General features: G+C 43.9%; 1 protein-coding gene across 3 annotated transcripts in view; it reads right to left on the reverse strand.

Moving 5' to 3' along the window:
• Positions 1-23579, reverse strand: part of VWC2 (von Willebrand factor C domain containing 2) — a 118331-nt gene extending 94752 nt beyond the window's left edge. Inside the window, exons 1-3 of one of the 3 annotated variants that reach the window (XR_014710190.1) lie at positions 22485-22713; positions 20432-21228; positions 8692-8821 (exon numbers count right to left, since the gene is read on the reverse strand). Coding sequence is in view for 2 of the 3 variants with exons in the window: in XM_084618800.1 (XP_084474926.1) it covers positions 8692-8821; positions 20432-21154 (853 nt within the window). In the remaining variant the exon portion in view is untranslated. Of the gene's footprint in view, positions 1-8691; positions 8822-20431; positions 21229-22484; positions 22714-22738 lie in introns of those variants that run through there. The other 2 variants (XM_084618800.1, XM_084618799.1) reach the window with 2 other exon arrangements.
• Between the last annotated feature and the right edge of the window lie 1848 nt (positions 23580-25427).

Below are 25427 nucleotides of genomic sequence, written 5' to 3' on the forward strand. Positions count from 1 at the left end.
AATGTCTTTGGATCTTACAACTTATCCTTTTTTTCCACTGCTTCCATTTGGGGCACTGATTTAATTGAAGTCCTACCGACACAGACACTAGGTTCTCCATTAACTTAATTGGAGTAGCAACCTTTCCAGTGAGAGCCACATTTATGGAGATGCTTACTAGAGTCTTGTATTAACAATAAAAGTGAAACAGACAACCAAGATAATTCAATGTTGCAAAGTGAATTATCTTTCAACATTGAAACACCAAAAAACCAACCAAACCACAAATAGTAACAAATGCCCATCCTTTTTCGAGTGAGAAAGGAATCTTATGCTCGTTATTCTGGTTTTTTTAAGCGGATGAAATGTATTCCAGAAGCGTGTCTGTCAGATTCTGATTTAACTTACAGTGCCAGAAATAAGGATTAATTCCACTGAAGTCAATTGAGTTACGCCAGTGTAAACATGAAATGAGATAAAAAAAATCAGATCTTTATACTCTACTGTAGGCAGACTAATTTATCAGCTGCCTGAAGTGTCCCAGTCTTCTTTAATTAATCCAATAAAACTTGGCATTATAGTAATCATCAATTGTATTGAACCTTTGGGGGTACTGTGCAGCTACATTTTTGTTGTATACCCAATAGCCAAAGCTACAAATCTTTCAGATCTTGGCCAGCATGGTCTCTCAAGCCAATGTCAGGGATCTTAACCATGATCAGCGCTGAAGGTCCCAGATGCTAAATGCTCCCTTCTTCCAGTCCCTACCTTCCAAACACGGCAGATTCTCCTGAAAGCACAGATGTACATGTTGACCCCCTTTCTACCAGCTGCTTTAACATCAAATATTATGATCTTTCGAGTTACTCTCTGCATAGCAAATATGCACACACTACCTATGTTAGAGCAGATCTTACTGGTACGGAACCACTCCCACCTCATTCAGACCTCTAGGATATTGTGAGATTTGATTTCAGAGTGGCAAATATGTACAAGCCCCATACCCAATCCTGGCCTAACCCAAATATTCTCCCAAAGCTCCAACACCCTGCCATCTATGTTGGAAATTTTAATAGCCACCACACCATATCCCTGCTGTGGATACAGTAGGTCAGATGAAAATGGAGTTGATCTTTTGGACTGGTTCTCACTTCATTATCTTCATCTCACCCATGACCCAAAACAATGGGGGTACTTTTCATTTTGAAAGAAAGACTACTCTGACCTCCATCAGCACAGACAATTATCCACTTCAAGCTATAACCAGTGTATTGAAAAACTTCTCTTGTAGACAACATCCTCTGATCCTCACCAAAGATGATCTAACCATACCTATTGTGAGCTCCAATAAAAACCCTCACTGGAACAATCAGAAAGCAAACTGACCTAGCCTTTACACGGTTCACTGACTGCTTGTATCCCACACCCCATCTCTACTGAGGAAGTTCACATGAAGTACACAAAAGCCATTTATAAAGCTGCCATGGAGTCAATTCCAATAGGCTGTTATAAGAGCTACATTCCCTGGATAGATGAGGAACATGTAGAACTCCTCAAGCAATATGACGAAAGTGGCAATCTGGACACTCGTATACTTCTAGAAGAAAAAGATGAGAGCAGGCCACTGCACAACTAAGCCTGTCAAGATCCAGCTGCAAAGTCTGGGCACAAATCTGAAAACTTGGTGCTGCTCAGAAGCTTCCACCAAAGCGCTATTACCCATTTTCTCCAAACAGCATTGCTGCCCACCTGATAAATATTGCAAAAGCAACCTCTCCTTCAAAAAAGTCCGAAGAACAGGGAAGACGAAATGGCAGCAATAAAAACAGTGTTTACCTAAAATCAAATAAGACTTCCAGCCTTCCACAGCAGAGGAAACAGAAAGGGTGTTCAAAACAATGAAAATTGGGGGCAGGAGGGATAGCTCCGTGGTTTGAGCATTGGGGTGCTAAACCCAGGGTTGCGAGTTCAATCCTTGAGGGGGCCATTTAGGGATCTGGGGCAAAAATTGGGGATTGGTCTTGCTTTGGGCAGGGAGTTGAACTAGATGACCTCGTAAGGTCCTTTCCAACCCCAATATTCTAGGATTCTATGAAAATAGGTAAAGACTGAACTTGACAATACCTTCCCCAAACTCCTGAAGAAGTTGGAGAAAAAAAAACTAGCAGATAATGGTTAGCCATCTTTCTATCTAGAGTTACCCAGGAGGATAAAATACTTAAGGTTTGGCACAGCGCAAGAGTAATACCCTTGCCAAAACCTGAGAAAGATCACAGATTTCCAACAAGTTACTGCCCCGTCTCTTTGCTAAGCTGTGTACACAAATTACTTGAAAGTCTTAACCTTCAAAGAACTGCCCCTACTGTTGACGACATTCCCGAGTATATATCTAGCAGGTTTCAGATGGAATTGCACTCCCTGTGATCAAGTGCTGGCTCTCAACAACTATATCGAGAATGGCTTCCACACCAGGAGGAAGACAGGAGTAACTGCTAGATCTTACTTCTGCCTATGACACAGCCTGGCAAACGGGCCTACTTTACAAACCGTGTTTGGCCCTACTCAGGTGGGTTATCATGGCTGTGGAACTATTGCTGACAGGCTGCTGGTTCCAAGTTTCATTCAGACCAAAACAAAAACAACCCCCTCCGCACACATACACACACCCCACATGCTCCTGGAGGCTCCAAAACAGGTTACCCGAGGGCTCAATTCTAGTACAAACACTTCACAACCTCTTCACAAGTGAGCTTTCCAACACCACTGCCAAGCATTTTATCTATGCAGACATCATCTGTCTGACAGTACAGGACTAGGATTTCAGACATCTAGAAGAAGTCCTGAATGCTGACATGAAAGAGAGGCTCGCTGTTGCAAAAGATGGATACTTAAACCTTATATTAAAAAAAAAAGTTTCCATCTATGCTATACAAAGATTCCCCCCAATTCCTGATTAGCCACAGGCTGGGCCACAACCCAAAGCCTGTATCTAGGTGTTACACTGGACCATACCTTGAACTTCGAGGAGCATCTTATCAAGACCTCATTGAAAAGAAAGAGAAGAAACAGTCTGATCAGCAAACTAGATGGTTCTTCCTGGGAAGCCAATGAGCAGACATGGAGAAACTCTGGGCTTGCCTTGTGCTATTTTGTAGCAGAGTATCAACCCCCCCCCCTTCCCGCCGATGCAGTTCAAACTCTTTTCATACTAGGACTAGTCGCTACTCAGCTGAATGAACCCATGAGCATAACAGGTACCCTGAGACCAACTAACTCGGCCTGGCTGCTAGTCCTGACCAACATCAACCCTTCTGATATTAGGCAACAAGTCACCATGGAGATTCTGCTCCTTAAGGTGCAAGACCGGCTATATCTACCCCGGCTTACAGATGTGTTTAATCCACCAAGCCGACACCTCAGCTCAAGGCATCCCATTTGGACAATTCCCCTAAGGAACCTCAACATCCCCTCCAGGTGGCAAGAACAAGATTCAAACACAGTCAATGACTATCTTGTGACAGATCCAACAGTCCAAAACCCTGGTTTTGATTTTCCACACCATCTTTGGGTAAAGCACATCACTTCAGATGTGGAGTGAATAGATGTGCTACTGATGATCATAAGTGAGGCCTCCGTCACTCCCACCTTTGCCATTGTGGCCAATTAGAAGATATAGCTCACATACTTGCAGGCTGCATCCAAAGGCAAGGGTTGCCTGGTTCTCTCATGGGCTTGCACAACACCCTATCCTCAGCTACCAAATGGTTAAGACACTTAAATTAATGTGCTTGATTTGACAGTGTACACAGATGCAACCATAATATATACAAAAACTGTCCAGACTCTGTGGTAACTCAGCTTTCCCAATAACTCCACAAGTCCTGTCCCAGCATGTGCAAGGTCCTGTGTAAAATCTGAGATAGAGTCTTTGAGATGGGTCCAATATCTTGGTCAAGAATCTGCAGAGGATTTTCACAAGAAATTGCACTTCCCTGGTGTTATTTTTCCATACCAATCAGTGTAAACTAGACCTGGTTGAATTATTCCTAGAAAGCAATTTATTTGCCATATTTAACCTTTACTCCCTACACGTAAGTTGTCTGAAAAGTATTCTGAATTTCCCTGTTTATTGTGTCTCAGTGATTTAGAGAAAAAAAATGTATTGTTTGCCAAAACAAAACAAGGATTACTCCTCCTGCCCCCACAACTGCCAGCCCTCGGCTCAGGCAGTCTAGTCCCATCTCACAGGATGGGCTCTCTCTCTCTTTGCTTCACTATTTTTGTTAGAGGTTCAGAAGACCAAATTACAGAGTTATTGACCGCCTTGCAAGTGGAACTTAGTACATTAATTCTTTTCACAAAGTGATCACTCTATATCTAACCTATCACTCCTCACCCTCAAAGGAAATCTGTACAACGCTTTCAAAAGACTAGCCTGGGAGCGTAAATTCATAACCATACTAGACACTAGAAATTGTGGATTTATGATTTATTACAACAATCTGTAACCCACTAATGCCCCGTTTGGGCTATGACTATAGGGAGTTAAGGGCCACTTTACCTTGAATATGTTGTATGTATGTTTACCCTTAGAATATGCTGTAACTACTTATACTAAAGTATCTGTTCGACTTTGTATTTAGCGGTGACACTCGGAGTATCTTTCCCAGACCTGAGGAAGAGCTTGGTGTCTCTTGAAGGCTGATTTCTCTCACCAACATAAACTGTTCCAATAAAAGATATTATTTCACCCACCATGCATTAATTCTGTTGATGCACGAGGAACAAAAAAAAACACAGCTCTTTCTCTCTGCCATGATGTCTCTGTAGGGCTAACAGAAACAAAAAGCAGCAAAACTTATTTTGGACACTAAACCAATAAGCTAGAACTCAATGCAAAGGAGCAGAACCTTTGAGTAAGAAGGTGCCATTTTTACATACCGTGATTGCTCTTTAAAACTTTTCCGTTCCATATGGAAGAGCATTGTTATTTACCTACATCCAAATGTTCCCAGATATCAAAATACCTGATTTCCTTCTTGACTGGTGTAGTGAGACTTAAGAGAAGGCATTTATTCTTAACTAGTTAGATTTTCCCATTCACTTTTCTCATCACGTTCAATGCACCAGTTGTATTGGTGCGTATGTGCAGAGTTAAAATTTATCAAATGTGAAGCCACCTGTCTCATTTGATAGTGTGCCAGGACGGTGCTAGAGCATAGCAGGACTCCCCATCCTGTTCCATATTCCTGCAGGAGTACAGCCTGAATTTGCTCATCTCCATGTATGTCATGCTTTCACTAATCATTCTCCACACTCATTAGTCCCATATCTGTGTACACGGTCTTATTTGCAAAGTGTATGTCTCGGTCTTTTGTTGCACTGACAGTGAGCTCTCTGGCCAGGGAGGTTGGGGAACTGCTGTGTATCACTAAGTGCCAGGAAAACCAAGATAAATTGGAGTTTGGATTTTGCAGTTTGCCACAAAGATCAGGAAATTTCCAGAACCCAAATCTAAATCTTTTCCTCCTGTACTCACTTCAAGGACAGGGAATGAGAGCACAAGTCTCTTATGGAGTGGATTCTTTGGAACTAGCCTGCTCACTCCTTTATGGACTTATGGTCTGTAGGGTACTCCATAGTAGCTGCTTCCACATTCAGCTGGTCTTCTCTCTCCTCCCTGGTTGCATGGATGGCCTTCCCCATGTGCTCATTTAGGGTCTTCTGGGTCAGCAAGGTGATGTGATGACAATCACACTGTGATGCACATACACAGTGAATTTGTATCACAGGCTTGCAAAGGACTGATGAGGCAGGGTAGGCTTTCCTGGCTGATGAGTTTGCTCAGATATTAATTAAAAACATTCACCATTCACTGATATTTCTTTTCTGCCTGTGAAGGCAAACAATTTCAAGCTGTGCAGGTGCCATACTCCTGAACAGCTATATCCCTGCTTTGACAGCAAGGAGCCTGATATTTTTAAAACCAAATTCCATACAGAGGAGCTTCTTTATGAACTTCTTCACTGAACCGGAAAAGCTAAGCCTCTCAGGGACTATCTTGTTTTTGTCATTGTTAATGGCATTTTTCCTTGTCTAAAACCTAAAAAGGAAAAATATTTTCAGTTCCTTATTGCTCCTGTTAATGTCTAACATCTCCAGCAATTTTTGTCTGAAATGGTGTCAGTGATGCCTCTACACTAGAATATACAAGGCACATATGGTTACAATTACAGAAAAATATTCAATGTTCAGGATCATAGGGCTTTCATCACCCTTTCTTACAGAAGAGGATAGCTCACTTAGAAACTCAGCCCCGTTTCTTATGTGCACTTTCTAAGCACCATGCTCTCTAAGGGGAGGGAGGCTTATGACAGTACAGAGGTCTTCTCTCTTGGGGCAGGGTGTTCAATCCTCTAACCAGGTGTGCAAGGAAACCTGCAGGTCTCAGGGAATCCATTCAGAGCTAGACCGTGCCCCACTTCCTCCTCCTGGCTCATTCACGGTCAAGCTATCATTGGTAGGTACCCACCACTTTGCACTATCCTTTTGTCTGAGGAAAAAATAATCACGTAGGAGTTACTGCTGCTTAGAGCTGCGTTAATGCCTTCTGGGAAATCCACTGGAAAGGATGAAGTGTAAGTAGCATATTGCTCTTCTAACCCAAACCCTAAAATCAGAGGAGTATATTTACACAGCAGCTGGGAAGTGGGATTCCCAGCTTGGGCAGACGTGCGTGTGCTGGCTGTGCTCATGCTAGTGCATTAAAAAATAGCAATGCAGCTTAAGCGGCACGGGCAGCTGCTTGGACTAGCTATCCAAGATCAATCCCACCCAACTCTCCGGCAACTATGCTGAATCGCCCCTGTGCCACTGCAGCCACTCTGCTATTTTTAAATACGTTAGGTCGAGCAGAGCTAGTGCCATGTATGTTTATCCATGCTTGGAATCCCATCTCCAGGCTGCTGTGTAGACTTACCCTGGGACAGGCTTCCTCCCTGACAATCAGTCTGTGCTAGGAGCTACAGACAATACAGCAGATACTGAAAGCAAATACCCCTATGGGTGTGTCTTCTGTCATTCCTAAACTAAACACACTACAGGGACCTATAGGACTGGCAATGTGTCACACCCTCAGGTCCTGTATCCTGTCTTGGACAGTGGTCAACACCTAGGAAGGAGCTGTTTGAGCCTTTCCCCGTGGCTGGAATGTTTCTGGGCGGAGGGAAAGACTCCAGCAGTGTGACACCACACTGCTTAACATAGCAGCATAGACAGGGGAGGCACTGCTTGCGGGAGTAGAGAGCCGTGTAGGGTACATACCCACAAGGTTCAGATGCATCTTTGCGCTAGGCACCTAAGCAGTGCCTCATCATCTACACTGCTATTGATACCCAGGATAGGGGGTGCACGCAGTCCATGTACTCTTAGCGATGCCAAAGAGAAGTGTGCAGTGTAGACGTCACTTCAGAGAGTTCTATACAGTCTATCTCCATCTAGCTTTTACACAGTTTTCATTAGTTTGTTTTAGCTAATGTAATGGCCCTATATTTATACAGAAACATAGGACGGCAAAATTACCTGAATAATTTTAAATGTTTTTCTCATTTTAAATACAGCCTCATTTGATACTGCAGTATTCATTTTTATTAATAAGAAGTTATTTCTTTTTTATAAATGGCGAACTGAAGTATCTCATAATTTGTTCTTCTAAATAGATCAAGACTTTGATCTAATGCAAGCCTTGCTGGGAGTAGAGACTATCTACTTTAGTTACAAAGAATATTCAAACAAACATGGAAGTTTAATTCATTTAGTTATGAAAATTAAATGAGCTCAACAAGGTACATTTGATTTGCCTCAAGAGAAAAAAAATCTCTGCAAGGGAAGAAATATGAAGGTAAAATAAAAGTAAGTTCTACTGCTCAATAATGGAAAGTTGGTATCAGGACCCCAATATTGCCACCAACCCTTAGGCAGCATCCTTAGATGATGCACTGAACAGCTGTGCCTGACCAACACCTCTAAAGCTGAAGGCCTACAGCAGCCACACCCCAGGCCCTGATTGGATGGACAGGCAGCATTCTCACTGGGTGCCTGGACTATACAAAGGCCCCAACTGGAAGTGGAAGCTGACTGAGCAACAGGCCGTTGCCTGCTGCCTAGACTGCCTTGCTGTTCATACTGACCCGACTTTGTTGCCCTGCTGTCTCACCTGATCCTGCCTCCCCAACACACTGACCCAGCCCCTTGGATTGGATGTGCCACCTACTGACCCCTGTGCAAACTCAGGCCATTGCTCTGGACTGCCTGCAATACGGATTGACCAGCTGGCTACCCAGCCACTCATGCATCATTGACTAGATATCAGGACTGCTGCCTAATCCACATCAGCCACCGGGCATTACAGTTGGGAAGAATCACAGGGCCTAGACTTGAAATGGCACACAAGTCACATCCACAATGACCATATGCAGAACACACAACCAGAGACTGGTGTTGATGTCACAAATGATTCTCGGGCAACAAAATCTTTGTGGATCATCGTAAATCTACTCAGGTCAAGGAAAACATTCCTTTCAACACAACAGAGCTCTCTTATATTTCTGCACATTTGCTTGGACAATCAAATTTCATTCAAAGAAATATGAGCAACTGGTAGTTCTGAGAAGGAAAAAGCCCAACCATCTGGATGTTGCATTAGTTACCTACCATTTTTGCAGATGGGGCAGCATTGATCTGGCTCATACACTGGATCCACACATTCAGTCTGAGGACAAGCAGACACTGTGCACAGCACTTCACCATTGGCTTCGCAACGGCATTTCTCACATGGAGAAACCTGAAACACAAATCCATTCATTTTTTAATTCACCCATTCAATATTCTCTCCCAGACAGCATAATGCCTTTCTTTGCCTCCGTACTGTCTTCTCCTCTGTCTATTTTACATGTATCTTGTTTTCTACAGTTATTCAGACAAAAGTAGGGCTGCTGCAGTCTCAATTTAGGGCAGAAACTATGCTAGCCCCAGGCACTGTTCTGAATCCATGCTTCAAATTGAGCAACGCAAAAGGTTCTGAGGAAGAGAGAGTCATGTGAGGCCATTAAGTAATAGTTGGAAGACATTCCCCATGGCTCCAAGGATTGATGTGGGGTTAGTCTAGAGCTGGTCTTATATTATACTAAAAGTAATTTTGATTTAAAATGGCTTTAGGTCTAAATTTTTCATTTTATGTTTGTTTGTTTTTTGTTTTGTTTTAAATGAAAATCCAAAACCTTAATATTTTCCACAGGAAATTCAGACCAAAAATTGAAATTTTTTTCCCCCTCAACATTTCCTGTGAAAACCAACTTGTATTTTCTATAGCTACCAATATTTGAAATTTGAAATCTGGTCTCTCCCTTCTGTTGAGGGTGTGATTACTACTGCTGTACCCCAAATGGCAACGGTACACACAGCAGAGTTCAGAGAAGGAAATGTGATAGAACACTGTTTCCAGTGGCATCCTCCCCTCCTCCATGTTTAAGACCTGGACATCTTCTACACCCGAACGTTTTCCTATTTCTAGAAATGAACTTGAGGTTCTGAAGTGCTCAGATAAGGTTCTGCCTCCTTCTCTCCATGCTGTTTGTAATTCCAGATTCTAGTGAAACAGAAGCACCAACACACTGTCAGACAGGCTGTTCTCACTGGATCTCTGTTGAAACTCTAAGTGGAATTGCCAGAAATCTTAACGAAGTCTGTGCTCATTAGAAGATCACTCCAGCTTGCATTTTTGTGGTCATCTTTGATTCCTCCCTCAGATAAGATGCTTACTTATTCCACTAAAACATCCCCAAAAGCCAGACCTTCCACTCTACCTCAACTCTCATTTGAGTCAGTATTCTCCTTCATCTGGACTACAGAAATATTCTTCTCCCTTGCTTCTTATTCAACCTGTCACATCCAATGTTATCTTGCATACTCACAGCTACTTCTGCCCGAATTCCTCCACATTTCCTGCTTCTCTCTTCTCTTCCTCACCATCAAATCTCGGTACATGGCTACATCAATGCCCTTGTCTCCTCCTATACACCTATGTTCTATGCTCTACCACCAATTTCCCCGTTCACTAACCTCTTCCTCTCTTTTTGCTCATGTGCTTGACCCTCTTTTCATGCTGTCCCCTCTGCTCAGACTAGCATCTCTCTCCCAGTATATCTAGCTACTTGCCCTCCTTCATTACATTTAAATTTTGTTTAGTTAGACTTCCACAGCTAGCCATCCTCTTCTAGTGCTCTTCCCTATAAGATATACTATAGCTTTAAAAAAAAAAAAACAGGTACAAAATATATGGTTTGCTTTGAAGATCTTATTCAGCAGACAAAACAATCGAGAAATCAAGTCTTGGGGTTAAATTACCAAGAGCCTAAGCTGGCACAATTCCATAGACTTCACAATACTTGGGCACATTTAAATAAGAGGTGAATTTAGCCCTGTTGTCTGACAGCTTGATAAGATCAACAGCAAAAATGGGTATTCCCTCTTCAAGCATTCCATATACTATGGTACAGCCAGCTTTTACAGGATTTTTTTATATCCTTGTATCTGATGTGATGAAGCAGCAATCAAGACTGAAAAAAAAAGTTAGGAAGAACATTTATTCAGCCTTATAAAATTTAAGCATCTTTTAATTCAGCAGCTTATTTACTGGAATTTCAACAGAAATTTGACAGAACAATTTGCCTTCAACAAAGCATAGACTGCCCAGAACATGAATCCATTTAATAAAATATTAAGGATACTGTGGAAGGAGACAATCCTGATTTAAAGTCTGAACAGATATAAGTGTTCATAAAGATGTGTTTCCCTCAAATATAACGCGCTTTTGAAGATCACACCTTTCAGAAAGTGAACGCTCTATGATAAACAGATGTCCAAGTAGTAGGTCATGAACACTTTTTTGCATGTAATATATACCAGGTTATTGCAAAGAAATATTTACAATGATCCTTTAATAAGCACTAACATCTCTCATACTTTGTTTTGTTCCCCCCCCCCTCAGATGAAACATATTCTTCCCTGGATACACTACCACATAGATTTCCTACATCTATAATGTGATCTATGGTACATACTTCACTGCAACTTGTTACTTAGAATCACCTTGCACTTTGGTGATCAGGAAAAGATTTAGTACAGAGACAAATTCTCATTTCGGTTACACCAAATGTAAATATGGAGGAAATCTCCACACTTACACAGTGTAACCAAGATAAGAATCTGATGCTAAGGCATCCTGTTTTTCCAGCCACAACAGTTTCTTCACTTTGGACTTCATTGTGCAAATATTCACGTTGGTGATCACTAGCAGAGTCTGTTGTAGTCTATGGGACTACTCTTACTCATACAAGCTCTCCAACATGAATAAGAGAGTTGTACAATGTAGTCCTTTAAGAATGCAGTAAACTGAGCACATAAGTATGTCTTTCTACTCTGTTTTGTAATATTTTCAAGAGTACGAATCAAGTACATTTTCAGTAGAAGTGAAGCAGAATAGTTGTTAAAGCAGCATTAGCTCTGTCCCTTATAGAAATGACCAGGGAGTCCTTATTTGCATGTCTTTGGACCAAATGCTCGCTTGTTGCTGCTTCTTTTTTCAATATAGGCAAGATGTGGTTAAAACTGTAGAAAACCAATGCCTTTTCTAATCTTAATGCCTGAAAAAGGTCAAAAAAGTAATATTAATAAGGATCAATGTACAAGAGAGAGAGTCTAGAAAGGCATTTCTTTGCCATGACACCATGTAGTTAGCAGGGAATCATAAATCAGAATTGGAGAAGGTCCATTTGTGCTTCTATTCCATTTTCCCCTCCCCTCTAATGGAAGAATTCTTACTTCAGCATAGGTTCTAATGGCTGGTGCGATGGGGCTGCCACCGGCTCCTTTGAGACACTATTCCACAATCTAACAGATCATGCAGTTAGTTGTAAAGCAATTTCAGAGTTAACACTTAAGTAGTAGTCTTCATTCCTAAGTATTAACTATATCACAACAGCAGATTTTCCTATGCTAACATATAGAAGAACTAATAAGCAGCAGATAAATCTGACCTAATTTGCCAGGCAGCCATAAAACCTATAGGAAATCTAAAGAAGTTGTCTTCTTGAGGGTTTAAAGGAAGATTATGAACAAGTATATAAATGCTTTTCTGTGGAGCTACAGATGTAGTAGAAAAGTTTGCATACATAATTATGCAAACAAGTTGGTAGATCAGTTAAGGGTTCCTCAACAGAAGAGCAAGAAAAAATTCTAGCTTAATATAGGCAGCAAGCCAGATCCTCAGCTGTTTAATGTCATAGCTCAGTTGGAGCAACAGGTATTGACCCTGCATTGCATAAGAGAAACTGAAGATTTCCTGGACAGACTCAGGCTATGCTTCTACAGGCACAAGGTTCTGAAGATTCAGAGCAGGCTGTGCAGCACGGACAGGAGGACGGTGAAGAAATCTGGCAACATGTGACCTCCAGAAGAAGGGGGAATGTCCATGTACCAGCAACGCGGACACAGGTAAGAAACCATTTTCATGTTCTCTCCACAGTTACCATTGCGGGGAGTGGCCCAGATGATACGTCTGGTGGAAGGGAGCAGAAGGAGACTCCACCAGTTGAAAGGCATGAGATGCACTGTCCTAAGGTTGGGGGTTCCACGACCACCACTCCCAAGAGAAGGAGGCGGGTGGTGGTGGTCAGGGACTCTCTCCTCAGGGGGACCGAGTCACTATCTGCTGCCCTGACCGGGAAAACAGAAGTCTGCTGCTTGCCAGGGGTTAAGATTCGTGATGTGACAGTCTGCCGAGACTCATCAAGCCCTCGGACCACTACCTCTTCCTGCTTTTCCACGTGGGCACCAATGATACTGCCAAGAATGACCTTGAGCTGATCACTGCAGACTACGTGGCTCTGGGAAGGAGTATGAGGCGCAAGTGGTGTTCTCGTCCATCCTCCCCGTGGAAGGAAAAGGCCGGGGTAGGGATCGTCGAATCGTGGAAGTCAATGAATGGCTACGCAGGTGGTGTCGGAGAGAAGGCTTTGGATTCTTTGACCATGGGATGGTGTTCCAAGAAGGAGGAGTGCTAGGCAGAGACGGGCTCCACTTAAAGAGAGGGAAGAGCATCTTCGCGAGCAGGCTGGCTAACCTAGTGAGGAGGGCTTTAAATTAGGTTCACCGGGGGAAGAAGACCAAAGCCCTGAGGTAAGTGGGGAAGCGGGATACCGGGAGGAAGCACAAGCAGGAGCGTGTGAGAGGGGAGGGCTCCTGCCTCATACTGAGAACAAGGGGCGACCAGCGGGTTATCTCAAGTGCCTATATACAAATGCACAAAGTCTGGGAAACAAGCAGGGAGAACTGGAGGTCCTGGCAAAGTCAGGGAATTATGATGTGATTGGAATAACGGAGACTTGGTGGGATAACTCGCATGACTGGAGTACTGTCATGGATGGGTATAAACTGTTCAGGAAGGACAGGGAGGCCAGAAAAGGTGGGGGAGTTGCACTGTATGTAAGGGAGCAGTATGACTGCTCAGAGCTCAAGTATGAAACTGCAGAAAAATCTGAGTGTCTCTGGATTAAGTTTAGAAGCCTGAGCAACAAGGATGATGTCATGGTGGGAGTCTGCTATAGGCCACTGGACCAGGGGGATGAGGTGGACGAGGTTTTCTTCCGGCAAGGCGCAGAAGCTACTAGACCGCACACCCTGGTTCTCATGGGCGACCTCAATCATCCTGATATCTGCTGGGAGAGCAATACAGCGGTGCACAGACAATCCAGAAAGTTTTTGGACACTGTAGGGGACAATTTCCTGGTGCAAGTGCTGGAGGAACTAACTAGGAGTGGAGCTCTTCTTGACCTGCTGCTCACAAACTGGGAAGAATTAGTAGGGGAAGCAAAAGTGGATGGGAACCTGGGAGGCAGTGACCATGAGATGGTAGAGTTCAGGATCCTGACACAAGGAAGAAAGGAAAGCAGCAGAATACGGACACTGGACTTCAGAAAAGCAGACTTTGACTCCCTCAGGGAACCGATAGGCAAGATCCCCTGGGAGAACAACATGAGGAGGAAAGGAGTCCAGGAGAGCTGGCTGTATTTTAAAGAATCCTTATTGAGGTTACAGGGACAAACCATCCCGATGTGTAGAAAGAACAGTAAATATGGCAGGCGACCAGCTTGGCTTAACAGTGAAATCCTTGCTGATCTTAAACTCAAAAAAGAGGCTTACAAGAAGTGGAAGATTGGACAAATGACCAGGGATGAGTATATAAATATTGCTCAGGCAGTAGGAATGGAATCAGGAAGGCTAAATCACACCTGGAGTTGCAGCTAGTGAGGGATGTTAAGAGTAACAAGAAGGGTTTCTTCAGGTATGTTGGCAATAAGAAGAAAGCCAAAGAAAGTGTGGGCCCCTTACTAAATAAGGGAGGCAATCTAGTGACAGAGGATGTGGAAAAAGCTAACGTACTCAATGCTTTTTTTGCCTCTGTCTTCACGAACAAGGTCAGCTCTCAGACTACTGCACTGGGCAGCACAGCATGGGGAGGAGGTGGCCAGCCCTCTGTGAAGGAAGAAGTGGTTCAGGACTATTTAGAAAAACTGGGCGTGCACAAGTCCATGGGGCCGGATGTGTTGCATCCGAGAGTGCTAAAGGAATTGGCGGATGTGATTGCAGAGCCATTGGCCATTATCTTTGAAAACTCATGGCGATCGGGGGAAGTCCCGGAAGATTGGAAAAAGGCTAATGTAGTGCCCATCTTTAAAAAAGGGAAGAAGGATGATCCTGGGAACTACAGGCCGGTCAGCCTCACCTCAGTCCCCGGAAAAATCATGGAGCATGTCCTCAAGGAATCAATTCTGAAGCACTTAGAGGAGAGGAAAGTGATCAGGAACAGTCAGCATGGATTCACCAAGGGAAAGTCATGCCTGACTAATCTAATTGCCTTCTATGAGGAGATAACTGGTTCTGTGGATGAAGGGAAAGCAGTGGATGTGTTATTCCTCGACTTTAGCAAAGCTTTTGACACGGTCTCCCACAGTATTCTTGTCAGCAAGTTAAAGAAGATGCACTACAAGGTGGGTAGAAAGTTGGCTAGATTGTCAGGCTCAACAGTAGTGATCAATGGCTCCATGTCTAGTTGGCAGCCGGTATCTAGCTGAGTGCCCCCAGGTCAGTCCTGGGGCTGGTTTTGTTCAATATCTTCATTAATGATCTGGAGGATGGTGTGGATTGCACCCCCAACAAGTTTGCGGATGACACTAAACTGGGAGGAGTGGTAGATACGCTGGAGGGGAGGGATAGGATACAGAGGGACCTAGACAAATTGGAGGATTGGGCCAAAAGAAGTCTGATGAGGTTCAACAAGGACAAGTGCAGAGTCCTGCACTTAGGACAGAAGAATCCAATGCACCGCTACAGATTAGGGACCGAATGGCTAGGCAGCAGTTCTGCAGAGAAGGACCTAGGGGTGACAGTGGACGAGCAGCTAGATAGGAGTCAGTGTGCCCTTGTTGCCAAGAAGGTCAATGGCATTTTGGGGTGTATAAGTAGGGGCATTGCCAGCAGATTGAGGGACATGATTGTTCCCCTCTATTCGACATTGGTGAGGCCTCATCTGGAGTACTGTGTCCAGTTTTGGGCCCCACACTACAAGAAGGATGTGGAGAAATTGGAGAGAGAGTCCAGCGAAGGGCAACAAAAATGATTAGGGGACTGGAACACATGAGTTATGAGGAGAGGCTGAGGGAGCTGGGATTGTTTAGTCTACGGAAGAGAAGAATGAGGGGGGATTTGATAGCTGCTTTTAACTACCTGGAAGGTGGATCCAAAGAGGATGGATCAAGACTATTCTCAGTGATAGCAGATGACAGAACGAGGAGTAATGGTCTCAAGTTGCAGTGGGGGAGGTTTAGGTTGGATATTAGGAAAAACTTTTTCACTAGGAGGGTGGTGAAACACTGGAATGCGTTACCTAGGAAGGTGGTGGAATCCCCTTCTTTAAAAGTTTTTAAGGTCAGGCTTGACAAAGCCCTGGCTGGGATGATTTAACTGGGAATTGGTCCTGCTTTGAGCAGGGGGTTGGACTAGATGACCTTCTGGGGTCCCTTCCAACCCTGATATTCTATGATTCAATGAAGTCAGTGGAGCTATGCCAATTAACACAAGTTGAGGATCTGGCCCAGCATGCATACCAAAGTACTCTGTTTTAGGCAATTTTTTTCTGGACTTCGGAAAAACCCCCACCTGGGTTACAGAAAGTGGAAGTTCTTTATTTGTACTTTAACCAAGACAGGGATTAAATAACCCTTAAAGAAAAAAAAATCTAGAAGTCTATATTTCATTCCTTGCATCTCTGAAAACTAAGTAAAATAAAAATAAATAAATCTATAAAACTATATCCATTTACTCTTGGGTTGGTATTTCTAGTAACATTTTCATTTCAGTTATACCCCCCAAGAGATCATGAACACGGTTAGGCTGACAAGCGTTAATATATCAGCCTTCTTTATATTTCTCTGTGGCTTCAAAGCACAACAAATGCTTTGAAATCCATCTGGATTTGTTGTCGTCAAGAATTTCAAGTGAGTTGTTCATAAATTAAGTTATTTGACAGGACAGAAGTCGTGATAAACAAAGCAAAATCTGTAACAGCTTTGGGGTTTTACCATATAAGCAGCATTATTAATCTATTTTAACAGCTCTAGAAATTATTCTAATTTCTGACCCTTTGTGGGGTCATTACATATAGGAGTATATTGAATTCTGAAATCATATTTATGAAGTATCCTATTTGTCTAAGTAACAAAGCTCAATAATGATCACTGGAATGCTTCTTTAAAATTCGAATACAAATAATAAAAAGATTCTAATACAATTCTGTCTTCATTGAGGAATTCCATTTTAATCACAATTGGGAGACTGTTCTTTTGTATGGTACTTTTGCTCCCAATCCCATTAAAAGTTCTCTATAAGCTGAAACACTTCCCATACTGCAGCATGGCCCCCACAAAAAGCTATACGGCAAGTGATAAAGAGACATCTTTATTAGGCTTCTGAGTTTTGGGGTTTTGTTTTTTCCAGTTTTGGTTTGCAATAAAATTTATTTTTCTTTGTAGCTCTAGTATAAAAGAGATACTACCACACACACAAATACAAGCAAATTCTGTATGCAGAGATAGGAGTGGAGGGAGATAAAATCTGTTTCTGTGAAATTTTATGTACCACTGCTTGGGAATTGGTACTTTCTCCTCTTTGGAGGAGAGTTTTGTTTTTTTTTTTTTTAAATAAAGCATATGTCAAACTCCATTTATATACAATATATACATGCACACACACTTGTGTATGCACACATGTGAATCTGCATACACATTTTCTTTTATATAAGTTCATTTAATCATTTAAGGAGTCAATATGTTTTTCTTTATCAGAATACATGACTCATTCCCATTAACGGAACACATGCATACAGAGAAAATAGACTTACCTGTTTGCAAATACTTCCCTGACCCAAATCAAATGGTAGAGTGCTGTACTTAACATCCACAAGACAGTTGTGAGTACAGTTATAAAAATGGCTTCCAATACTGGCTGCAGTTATTTCCATCTGCAATTGTGCATGCATTTAGTGGTTATCTGATTGCACATATAAGTTACTTCCCTTCCATCTTAATCGACTGCAATGGTATATGAAAATAACTGTGCCTACTGTTTTGCACTCACAAATATTATTGGCCGAGTTGAGGCCCAGCTATGCGGTGTCAGTATGATAAAACATGCAGTATAGGCTGCAATTAAAGTGCTGTATAGCTTTAGTTATCCACCCTGAACACACACACACCTCCTTACTCATCCTACTTATCACTTATTCTAACAGAGAATACGAATAATTGAAAAAAAATGGCACTGTATTATGGGAAGGTTTCCTTAGAACTGCCAGAGTCAGAATGGGGTAAAACAAAGCTGAAAACCCAAATCTTTTTCAGAACTATGCAACTCCTCACTTAAAGTCCTCCCAGTTAACGTTGTTACGGTGCTGATCAATTAGGGAACATACTCGTTTAAAGTTGTGCAATGTTCCCTCATAACTGGCAATCGCTTGCTTTGTCCACTGCTTTCAGGAAGAGCAGCCCATTGGAGCTAGCTGGTGGGGGCTTAGAACCAGGGTGGACAGGCAGCCCCCCACTGCCATGTGCTGCTCCTGCCCTCTGCCTTGCAGCTGCTCCCCAGAGCCTCCTGCTTGCTGTGTGGGGGGATGGGGAGGGCTAATGTCACGGTGTTCCCCTCCCACCTGCTCCTGCACCCCACTTACCCCTTCTCCATATAGGGCAGGGTGGGGACATAAATGGAGAGAGACAGAGAGAGCTTGGGGGCAGGAGCTGCTGCCTCAACTGCCTGATCCACTTAAAAGACAATGTACTTAAGAGTGCGGTCAGCATACTTAAAGGGGCGATGCACATCTCTCTCTCTCCCCCACACACAGGGTGTATGTCTCTGTCTGCCATGCTGCCTCCCCTCCCTCCATTCCTGCTGCCTTGTAGAGTGTGAGGCTACATTAACAACAATGTGTTAACCTTTGAGGGCTTAGCCAAAAGCTAGATCATTAGCAGGAAGGCATTCCCTGGGAAATATCCCACCCTCTAACTTCACCACCTCAACCAAGCTTCACAATCATCATTGCCATGTACAGTATTAAATTGTTTAAAACTTATACTGTGTGTAAAAAAAAAAAATTTCCCTGGAACTTAACCCCCCCCCCCTTTACATTAATTCTTATGGGGAAATTGGATTTGCTTAATATTGTTTTGCTTAAAGTCACATTTTTCAGGGACATAACTAAAACGTTAAGCAAGGAGTTACCGTATTACGCTTCCAAAACTATCAGGCATGATTGTTGTATGACACCAGCGAGCCCATTGGTTTTATTCTTCCACCACACACTGAACTGTAACCTAACTGCATTTTAAGGCTACTCTACAGTCAGTAATGCAAGATTCTTACATTAAATGAAGACATAGATGGGGTTGGAAAGCTGTGGATGAAGAACACATTAAAATTTTAAACACTAAGCTATTGAGACCTGGAGACAACACATGCAGGGAAGCACATTATATTGACTTTGCTTCTGAATGTACTTTGTTGAAACAGTAAGGATTTCAGAATCTGGCCCTAAAAAGGGCACACCAACCACCCACATTTCTTCATTTTTAAAGGAATAAATTGCTGTGCCAAGATTCAAGACATTGGGGAGGGAGGAGAGGAGATGGGCCTACTGTTTGCTGGCATGTGTCTTGAACAGTGCTAGTGTTCGGACCATAGCCACCTAGGGATGGCAGGGGGAAAGTGCTCTGATTTATTCTCTGAACAGAATCATTCTCTGGCTTTTTTAGAAGGTGAAAAATATGGAAAGGCATTCAAAAGAAAAATACGTTCCTAAGATTACACAAATACCACAGATGACACCAAAGAAGATTCAAACAGTGTATTTATAACCTTCGTAAAGATGAATTTTCTCTCTCAAATATATGAGAGAGAGGCATGAACTGCAAAATACTAGGCTGAATTTCTAACTCCCAAAAGTGCAGGAGCATTCAGATCTGGGTTTTGGTTCAGGCCCGCATCTGCTAGTGTCCGTGCACAACAGTACCGGTTTACAGAACTCAGCTATAATGAAAATCTATTTATAAGGGGAAAAGAAAGAAAAAGTAACTGTACAATCAGACCTTAAGTCCAACACTGTTTCAATATGCAAGACGTATTTGCAATGATAATGAACCTCCACCATTGTGAAGTTTCCTGTAAAACAAAAACAAAAAACCACAACACAAAAACGCTTCACTATAAAAGTATTCCACTAGATAGAAAACTGACTCTTTAAATATTGCCATAATCTATCCTCTGAACCATACTCTGATTAATACACCAAGGTCCATAATCATTCCCACAGAAATTATGTAACTGACATCCCAGTTTGAACAGGCAAAAAAAAAAAAGTTGATTAAAGGATGCATTACTGTCACTAACTAGCTATTAACAATGGAAATCAGCCCCAAATGGCAAATCGGTTTCAAAAGGGATAAGTTTTATGGTTAACATTGTACAAAAAGGGAACAGTAAAAGTAATGCTGAAAATGCAATGGAAATCCTGTGGAAACTGTCATGGCACATACATATTAATATTGAATGGCTTCATTGGGATTTTTTTTTCTATAAATACCAAAGGAATTAATAAAGATCAGCTCCCTCATTTTTAAAATGTTATGGTTTCACTGAACTGGAAAGGTAGTGTTTAAAGGGAAAATTATATACTACTGCAGGTGCAATATTAACAAGAAAGAAAAAATCTCTCTTTAAGAAACCATTTCAAGAACATAAGATCACAGACTAACCGTCACAAATGAGTTAAAAAAAGCCACGCCCTTACCATGAATTCTTCGAGTGTCTGGTAGGTCTTTCCCCTGAACTCGCAGTAGTTCTTCCTCTCTTTGCACTGTGGGCAGCACTGACTGGTGTCTACATGAATACACCGTGGATGGAGTCTTGGGCACTCAGGTTGAATGCACAGAGGTCCCTCGTCAGTGCAAAGGCAGGGGCAAGCAGAGGGACCTGGAGTAAACTTCTCCCCGATAGCGTAAACGAAGCCACTCTCATCCACACAGCCTTTCCCACGGTAGTCTGGATAGGCATACTCCTCCGGAGGCTCAGGAGTAGTACTAGCAACAACTTCTGGGAGGGATGATTCTTCAGCGGCCTGAGGTTCCTCTGGAACACCATCCCTTTGCTCCTGTGCTTGAATGTTCCCAGATTTACTGCTTGTTCCCTGACTACTCCAAACCTGTTTTTGCTTAGTCCAAGATTCTTTGTTTGAAAAATTTCTGTTTCCTTTGCTCTTCCAATCTCTGGTGCCCTCTTCCCGCCCATTCCTTCCAATTTCATTCATTTTCCCTGGGCCTGTCTGACTCTGACTGTCCGGCCTGGTTGATGTATGATCCCTCTTTTCCTGGCTTGTTTTTATCTCCTGTTTGTCTGGAGCCTTGGCCAGTTTTTGCACAGGTATGGTGGAGCTACAGAGAGCAACCATGAGACAGCAGGTTACAAGAAGAGAACTAGAGAGAGCTCCAATTGCCATTGCAGTAGAGCTAGGCATCACCTACGGCATCCCAGAGGGACAAGAGATGCTGCATTCACATCAGAGAGAATCACTACGTAAATCCACAGTCCCTAGGAAGAGAACAATTAGGAACACTTCAGCTCACACATTTTTCACCTTGCATTTGTACCAATGCAACATCTCAAACAACATGCAACTTTGTTTGTCTTTTGTATAAATTATCAAAGATCTTGTGCTGCATCCCTCCCTCTACACTTTGCCTGTATGTTGTTTTATAGATAGCAAGTTGTTTGGGACAGTGACCTGTCTTCTTACATCTCTAAAAATGCTACACAAACTCAGTGAGGTATAATTAATAAGAGCTGGCATAAATCAGAGGGTTTTTAAAAATAAAAAAAAAAATGACTGCTGTGAAGTGGATGTACCTAGAATCAAATGAAGCTCCTTAAATCACAGCAGACTCCAGAACAAACACCAACCATTCACTTCCATTTTCTGACTTCATGTATGATGATTTTCATTAATCTTTTATTCAGTCTGATAAGAGTTGTTTTAAAATAACTGCTAGTGAGCATTATTTAAAAAAAAAAAAAAAAGTAAGTTCAAACATGTTATTAAAGCCAGCAAAGCCAAATAGATCTCTTTGCAATTTCTAACAGTATGCATATGCTGCCTGTTTCTTCCTCTGGTTTACAACAGCAAAGCAAAATAGTTCAGGACTCTACAGCAGAGATTTATTTAAACCTAATGTTTCAGGAGTTTAGTAGAAGCCCTACCAACATAATTACCCCAGCTATTGATTTAAAATATATTTTAAAATGTTATGTTGTGGACAAAAAATGTGAGATGCTAGGTAAACATAAACAGCCTTTACAATTGTTTTCCAACTTTCTGTATAAAGTAACATTTGAGCTACCTTTGCACAAAGCCCTTTGAAAAAACCACCACCACCGATCAGAATATGCTTAGCCCTAGAATAAATGCACCTCTCAGCCTCTCTCACATGTAGTTCTGGCAGACATATCAGATATTGCACTTTGCTGTCTGCTTTCTATAGAGTTTCTCATTGACGAGGCAGGTTAAAAAAAAAAAAAACACACACAAAACTGATCCCCCACCACACACACACACACCCTGATTTCTGGGGGCTCCTGTAGCTTGCGGAAGGCAAGATAATATCTAAGTCAGTGAAAAGCAGAAAGCCACTTCTGCGTCTCGGAAACTGAGAAGAGATGGAGCAGGGGATAAGCAATTGCAAGACAACCGTTCATCATTCACCCTCCCCTCCTAGGGGGCTGCTCAAACTTTCCCATGGAAAGCAGACAGTGGGGGCTGACGAGCACCAGGCTAGCCCAGCACAACCTACCTTTGCTAAGCCCCTCTCCAGCCCCAGGAGCAGCAGCCAGCTCTCTGCCTCGGTGCCTGCGACTTCGGTGCCTGCGATTTCAGAGCCAGCCCTCCCCTTCTCCGCCTGGCACTTCACTCCTCCAGCCGCCCCGCTCTCCCCTCCCAAGCAGCCCTCCCTCCTCGTCCCAACTTTCCCCGGCTGGGGCGAGCCGGCAGGAGGCCAGCCTCGGGAGGGCGGGGAAAGGCGGGCGGGGGCAGCGCCCCGTCACCTACATGCACGCGAGCGTGAGCCCCGCGGACCGCGGCTTCAGCCCAGCAGCCGGCCCCCGGCGAGGAGAAGCCGCAGCTCCAGCTTGGCTCCCGTCCTCTGGCCACACGGGGGGGCGTGCGCGGAAGGGGGAAATCAGCTTCTCCGGGGACACGCACAGCGGCCACCGGCTCAGTCCTTCTGGGCTGCCCCCCCACTACTCCTCTAGCATCCTGGCGGGGAGCCGCCCCGAGCGTCACGCCGGACTCCGGGGCTCCCCGCAGCCCGCCTCCGCGGGGACTCTGGGCTCTCTCCGGCGCGGGGAGTCTCCCGGCCGCTCGCCCAGGCTCTGCTGTGGCAGCGGTGTCTGGCTGGCTGCAAAGCCCGGGCGAGGGAGGTAAGAAGCGAAACGCCGCCGGCCGAGCGGGAGCGGGAGCTCCGTGCGCAGCCCGCACTCGGCTCTGCTGGGGCCGCAGCGGGCCCCACCCCGCCCTGCTTCCTCGCGCGCCTCCTTTCAGCTCCCGAGTCCCGCCCGCACACACGCGCCCTCCTGGGATCTTACCTCCCCCTGCCCCTCGACCTCCCCTTCCGTCCTCTTTGCCATTGCTCGCAATTCCTCCCCGGGGCGCCGCCTCTCTTCGCCAGCCCCGGGGGGAAAGCGAGGCACTCCACCGAGCTCAGGACGGTTCTACCTGTCTGCAGCTGCCAGGGAAGTGGGAACGGTGGGGTGTGAATTTAAAGGGCAAGAGCTACTCCTGGATAACTCCAGGTATGGCCACTCTTATTCCAAACTAGTGGTGGCCACACAGGTGCAGTGAGTCCTGGCTGACTGCAGTTGTAAACAAGCCCTTTCACTGATGCAAATAAGGTAAGACTCAGGGCAGCACTCTCTCCTTTCCTTGCCAGTTCCTTCTGTCCCTCCTTCACTTTGCCTTTATTTATATTTTCTTTCTTTTTACTTTACAGAATTCGCTTCCCCCCCTTTTGTTTTTTGAAATTGGTATTTCACTCCTTCTTTCTACCATTCATTCCTCTCTGATTTTTTCTTCTCTCCACTTACCTTTCTCTCCTCTCTCCTAGTTTTTCCTGCTCTCTTCTTCTCTACCCTCCACCCATTTTCTCCTCCCCTTAGGTGACAGAACAATTTTTATAGTGGGGGTGATGAAAGCCATTCAACAAAACCATAAACCCTGTAAATGATGGAAACCACTTCAAACCAGGTGGTGCTGCCCTACCCCCAGCACCCCTAGTTCCAGCACCTATGCAATCCCCACTGAGATTCACAGTCCCTCCTGGGCTCAGCTGAGGCACCAAACAGAAATGACCTATTTCTGAGACTTCTGCCATCTATTTGCCAGGTCAAAGCCTTTCACAGGCAGACTCACCCATTGAGGGAGGAAAAAAATAAACAGGTACTTTGGTATACATAAAGCAGGTTGGATTCTCTCAAAAACAGACAGGAAACACAGTTGAGGTATTTCATGAAATTATGTACAGCTAGGTCGACACTCAAACCTGTGACAGTATAATGTCACTTAGGGGTTGTGATTCTTTGACTTTGATATTGGCAGAAAACCTGAGCATAGATGCAGTTATAGCAATGCAAAAGAACTTTGGGGCTTGTATCATTTATTTTGTTCGAGGAACGGCATAATCTATACCAGCAAGAGAACTCTTTGCCAAGTATAACGTACATCTCCACTAGGGGGGGTTGCTGGTATAGCTGTAGTGGCAAACTCTCAGAAGTGTAGAAAAGAACTATGACTTACCAATTCAACTTATTACCGGATGCACATTATAGTTTTGTCCCTACACATTTATGTCTGTTTCTTAAACAATTGTTACTTAAATATTTTAAACATAGAAAATGAGCAGAGCAATGCATTAAAAAAATGAAGGTAGAAACTGGTATGGCCAGAATGTTAGCACAATAACTCAGACAAAGTAAAGGGGAGAAAGTAAAAGCATTGTCTACACTACAGAGTTTTGTCAACAAAAGGCAGCTTTTCTCAACAAAATAGTGATGGTGTACATGCTACAATGCAACTTTTGGCAACAAAACAAAATAAAATCACCTCAGCGAGCGACATAGGGCTATTTATGGCAAAGATTAATCGAAAAGGTGTCATTGTAGATACCGTGCTTGGTTTTGTCACCAAGAGATGTCCCACAATGCCCATCCTGACCATGCTGGTTTGCAGTTCAAACTCCCCTGCAGCCAGGTGTGACACATGGCCAGAAAGGGTTAAGGACAGGGTTGCAAACTTTCTAATTGCACAAAACCAAACACCCTGGCCCCGCCCCATGCCCTGCCCCTTCTCTGAGGCCCTGGCCCTGCTCACTCCATCCCCTCTCCCTCTGTCACTCACTCTCCCCCACCCTCACTCACACATTTTCACCAGGCTGGGGCAGGGAGTTGGGGTGTGGGTGGGAGGGAGGGCCCCAGCTGGGGGTGCGAGCTCCAGGGTGGGGCCAGAAATTAGGGGTTCAGGGTGCAGGAGGGGGCTCCAGGCTGGGGCAGAGGGTTGGGGTGCAGGCTCTGAGGTGGGCCAGGGATGAAGGATTTGGGGTGCATGAGGGGGCTCCAAGCTGGGAGGTGGAGCTGAGGGAATCAGAGTGTGGACTGAGACAAGGGGTTTGGATGTGGGATGGGGTATGGGCTCGGCTGGGGATGTGGGCTCTAGGGTGGGTCCTTAAATGAGGGGTTTACTCAGC

This window comes from Lepidochelys olivacea (genome assembly GCF_965140295.1).
Source record: "Lepidochelys olivacea isolate rLepOli2 genome assembly, chromosome: 2".
NCBI lineage: Eukaryota > Metazoa > Chordata > Testudines > Cheloniidae > Lepidochelys > Lepidochelys olivacea.